This window comes from Phaseolus vulgaris, chromosome 7 (genome assembly GCF_000499845.2).
Source record: "Phaseolus vulgaris cultivar G19833 chromosome 7, P. vulgaris v2.0, whole genome shotgun sequence".
In the NCBI taxonomy this organism is placed as follows: Eukaryota; Viridiplantae; Streptophyta; class Magnoliopsida; order Fabales; family Fabaceae; genus Phaseolus; species Phaseolus vulgaris.
The window spans coordinates 12,853,548-12,858,289 of record NC_023753.2 but is presented as its reverse complement, the minus strand read 5'-3'; the positions used below and the strand labels follow the sequence as shown (position 1 = coordinate 12,858,289).

Sequence of the window (4,742 nt, the reverse complement as noted above, 5' to 3'; positions counted from 1 at the left end):
TTGTTCTGTTTTTTATGCAGTTTTATCTCAGCTATGTCAATCTTTTTTGCCTCACTGCCAGGAACTAAAACCATAGTTGGTCTGGCAGATAAAGTGAGTATGATAGTAGGTGCAGCTGTGTAATTTTTTATCTTAGCTGCAGGTTCGGTGGTGTTGAGGAGAATGGAAGGAAGCATATGAAGGGGAGTTAGAATAGCTATTTGAAAAGTTATTTTCATCAAACCTTGTTATCTATATGATGTACATACGATCTTAAAATATGTCAAATGTATTGATTTTTATACTTGATAAATAAATAAATAAATAAATAATAATAAAAATAATGAAATTATAAAATTATATTTTATAATAAATGATATTATTTAGAGACCAATATATTGACCATTTTTTTGTATTTATATATTTGATCACTAAATGAGTTTCTATATATTTTGGTCACTAAATTGATTTCAATAAAATTGGTTGTTAATTTAGTTTTTATATAATTGGTCACTAAATTAGTTTATATATATTTGGTCACTAAATTAGTTTCTACACATTTGGTCACTAAATTAGTTTTTATATATTTGGTTACTAAATTGGTTTTTATTTAATGTCACTAAATTGGTTTCTAAATTAGAATCTAAATTGGTATCTAAAGTTAACGACCATGATTTTAGCTACTTAAGACTATTAGTTTGTAAATTAGTTTCTAATCAAGTTAGTGACTAATTTTATCATTTTAGAAACCAAAAATTTAGTTTCTAAAAGCACTTTTTTTCTTGTAGTGAAAGTAATTAATAACTGTAACAATTAAATTTAACATTGAAATGATAATCGTTATTACAATTTTTTTAATAATAATAATTTACCGATAGTTTTTAGTGATGAATATTTTTATCAGAAAAACTAGTATTTGTTGTAGTGAGTATTTGAGAATTACTTACTCACACAACACAATTTTAGGTGGTTGGAGAAACCCCTAAGTGGCATAAAAGAGATGTAATAGTTGTTCCAATGTTAGTTTGTAATAATGATGGAACAAAGAAGAACCTATTGCATAGTAACGAAGTTGAATGATTATTTTTTCTTCAATTCATAACAGAGCATATATATCTAAAGAGTAATGATATTTGATACTGTGAAACAAACATTATTCATATCTAAATGGTTAATTAGGAGTAGAAATTTGGTTGATATGATGAAAGCCAAGTTGAGTTGTTGTGCAAGAAAGGAAAGAGCAGAATGGAAGTTAGTTGATTCAGCACATCTTGGGTACCCAGTTAGGATCTCTAGGGCTGAAGAAGGAGGCAGTAACTTTAGAGTTGAGTAATTTGAGTGCCTTCTTAGACTTGATGCACCTGGGAGTTTTGTACTGATTCATGGAAGCCCCTTGACTGATAAACAAGTCCATCAACGCATCAAAGGTTCCTGGCTCCACCACACGTATCTCCAGTGGCCCCACCGACTTGTCGTGGCTACGGCACCGTCTGTATACGTAGTCCAGTTGCTCCTCCACCGCAATGCAACATTCCTCAAGTACACTTCCATCAAGTACCACTGCGTTCCCATTCTCAGCTTCTGCCTTTATGCCGCAATGGAGAATTTCCCAGTACAATACGTAGTGTCCTGGCACTGAACACGTATCGGGGTAACTCGTGTACTCCACTAAGAGACCATCGTAGGGTTCCAACAGCTTCTTCGACATGCTCACGCTCCTGTGCAGGTCTTCCTCGTTCGTCTTTTCAGTGTCCACGCTGATCACTACATTTCTCCTGCAGATGAAACGCACTTGTGGGGCGTTGTTGTGGAATCCCACCACCTGCAGCACGTCACCCACGCGGTATCGGTACAGCCCTAGATGTTGAGGTCATGGTGGTGTCAAAGGAAAAGTAAATTCAACTTGCGTTAGTAGATTTAACCAATGGATGCGTATAATAATGGCGATGATGACAAATGGGTTACTGTTCTCAAGTACACAACTCACTTTTCTGTACTTCGTAGAAATTTGTCTGATACGATACCAATGACAAAGATACACCATTCTACTGAATAATCATTAAAGAATGGAACTGTATAAATAGGTTTTAAAGTTTCTTTTTTCAGAAAAGATGATTAAAATAGTAATATTTTGAGTTGTGTCAGAGAGATAAATAAGTGTTTTGAAGTACGTGTCATTAGAAGAAGAAAAAGGCTTCTAAAGTAACGGTTGTGTTAGTTAAACTTCTTTAACTATTTGGCAGTACTAGTCGGTTAGATGACAGCATAAAGAAAAAGAAATGCTTGTGTGTTGGTGTGTTAACATATAATTTGAAGTTGCTAGGAAATGGGTCAATTAATCAGGGAACTCACCAGCAAAGGTAGTGACCACGGGCTCATAGAAGCAACCGAGCTTGACATGCACCAAATCCACGAGCTTATCATTGGGAACATCCCCTTCATCAAAGTCCATCAAAAGTTTCCCGTTATGCCCAAGAGGAAGGAACTCAAAGTAGCCCATGTTAGGCAAGAGGGTAAATGCGACATCCGCAGGATCACACAGAGGTTTAAGATTAACCCCAAAGTAGCACTCAGATGAAGCATACAAGGTACAAACCAAAGGCAGCCTCCCATCACTGTAATGCTTAAGAGCAGGAACATACTGAGCCATGGACCCTGTGACCACAGCCTCTATGTACTTGGCATTAGGCCAAAGCTGGCACAGAATTCCCTTCCAACACTTTTGGCTACAGATTCTTGTGATCTCATCAGCGAGACGAGGGTCAGGGGTTGAAAGCACTGAGGACATGCATGAGCGACATGAAGGGTCTGTTATGGAGGAACTTAGTTGACCATTGCATATGTCCTCACACAGCTGCCTCCAGTTTTGTTCTAAGAAGGAAATGGCTCGAAGAAATGCAGAGGCAAAGACGGCACCGAGCCTTAGAACCTGGCGCCGGTGGATCAAACCTGCTAGAAGCTGGCAATACATGCTTTGGTTGCTGTCATTGCATAGAATGGTTTGGTCAGGGCTTGTGTAATCGTTCCAAGGGTCGTATGTGCGACACTTGAAGTGCTTGCTCTTGTAGTAGCTTGTTAACACTGTCCTTGCAGGTAAGCCACAAGGAGTAGACATTTCTGCTTTTACGAAGAACAGATACATCGCCTTGCCCTCGTCAAGATCAGGAACGTACCTAAGATTGATTGCTAATTATGTTCAACTGGGAGATATGGTTCGGAAAATGATTATGAAAATACTCAGCATGCAGCAGTTAGTTATAAGAAATGTTTATATGTTTCCATTATATTATATCTGATACTGATACTATAAGGTACTAGGTAGTACGAATTTAACTAGACTGATATGTTTTTGAACTTTCTGGTATTGGCCATGGTATATGGTAATTAACTCTGTACGACTAATGCGATTGAAAATATGCATAAATGAAATACATGTCAATATGCACTAGCTAGTTAGCATGCACTATATATGATATAACAAGCAGGAATCATTATTTTTTAAATGTAAACGTAACCTATGCATGGTAATGGGCCCTCCACCAACCTAATAGTTGTCACGTCATATCTTTTTCATCTTATCTTTTTTTCATTTGTCCATATACTTAGAATGAAGAATCATAACCCAAGCATGATGACATCAAGCACAGAAAAGACTCAAGTTGCTAAGCAAGAAAGTTAAGCTTCAGCCATGTGTTGGAATTCGAGGCAAATGAACATTGAAATATTAATTTGAAATGCAACAGAAAGGGTATGACTAATAAATGTCTGCGTGCATAATCAAGGCCAAGAAATAAAAAGATGTGACGATGTTACTGTTATTAACTGATTCATGATTGGCATGGTAAGATTGTACACGAAGGTGCGGCGTTCTAGATCTTCTGCAATTGATGGCATTATTTTAGGCTCTCCACCTGATGTCCCTGAACTGCACATACCATAATATATGATTAAGAATGTTTACATAAAATACAAGAAGAAAGTTATGATAAAGGAATGAAATAATGAACTAATACTAGCAGTAGCAGAGTTATTACCTGCATAACATTTCTGTTATTGAGTGACCAGTGATGAGAGAAGAGTCTTCCCCATTTGCAATTCTCTGGATATATGGGAAGATTCTTTCATAAGTGGTGACTGGAACACTCCTCTTAAACTCTGCTATGTCAGTTATATTTTTTTCTCCCCTCATAAACTTATTCAAATACTCAGTTTCTCTATTATGAGTTATGATCTGTTTCAAAAGGCTTTCCTGAACTTCAGAAGCCTTCATTGTAAGCCTCTCTATCTCCTTCAGTGCTTCCTCACCTTTGTACTCTAATTTCTTTCCGTCCATGGTCACAGAAAGGAACAGAAGAACTAACTCAAGAGTGGAGTATAACACTTAATGTTCACTTGGTGTGAAATGCATTTAGTGTGCTTAATTATTTATAGATAAGATAAGTATGTATATTATTGCATAAAGTTTCTTTGGCGCTTATTTTGTGTTATTTTCAATAAAAACGTTTTTTGCATTATTTTTTTTCACTTTATCCTTCATTTTAATGTCCCAAAAGTTAGGTAAATAAAAGAATACACGTATTTTTTTTATTGGAGTAGTTTTGTCCTATTATAGATATGGCCACATACAACTCTTCTTAAAAAAAATCTTCTTTTCTCTTTTCTTTTTTTCTTAATTTATCTTTACATCAGAGCAACCCCATTGGAAACAACTAATGTTGATGCCATTCATGTGGTCCCCATAATACATTTACTCTGTTTCAACT

The 4,742-nt window shown here is 36.0% G+C and overlaps 1 protein-coding gene across 1 annotated transcript; it reads right to left on the bottom strand.

The window, feature by feature from the left end:
- Window positions 1-1,090: 1,090 nt before the first annotated feature.
- Window positions 1,091-4,398, bottom strand: LOC137828934 (putative indole-3-acetic acid-amido synthetase GH3.9). The gene is made up of 4 exons (XM_068635700.1): window positions 4,014-4,398; window positions 3,803-3,904; window positions 2,332-3,152; window positions 1,091-1,836 (listed from the first exon to the last, which is right to left on the bottom strand). The coding sequence occupies exons 1-4, from the start codon at window positions 4,310-4,312 to the stop codon at window positions 1,241-1,243; spliced, it is 1,818 nt and encodes a 605-aa protein (XP_068491801.1). The 5' UTR covers window positions 4,313-4,398; the 3' UTR covers window positions 1,091-1,240.
- Between the last annotated feature and the right edge of the window lie 344 nt (window positions 4,399-4,742).

What these genes read in the sequence shown, in the direction of transcription:
- LOC137828934 (XM_068635700.1), bottom strand. Translation starts at nt 4,312, where the DNA reads ATGGACGGAAAGAAATTAGAGTACAAAGGTGAGGAAGCACTGAAGGAG. An exon ending in ATAACAGAAATGTTATGCAG is followed by an intron (nt 3,905 to 4,013) that starts GTAATAACTCTG and finishes TGGTATGTGCAG; the next exon opens with TTCAGGGACATCAGGTGGAG. An exon ending in ACCATGCCAATCATGAATCA is followed by an intron (nt 3,153 to 3,802) that starts GTTAATAACAGT and finishes AATCAATCTTAG; the next exon opens with GTACGTTCCTGATCTTGACG.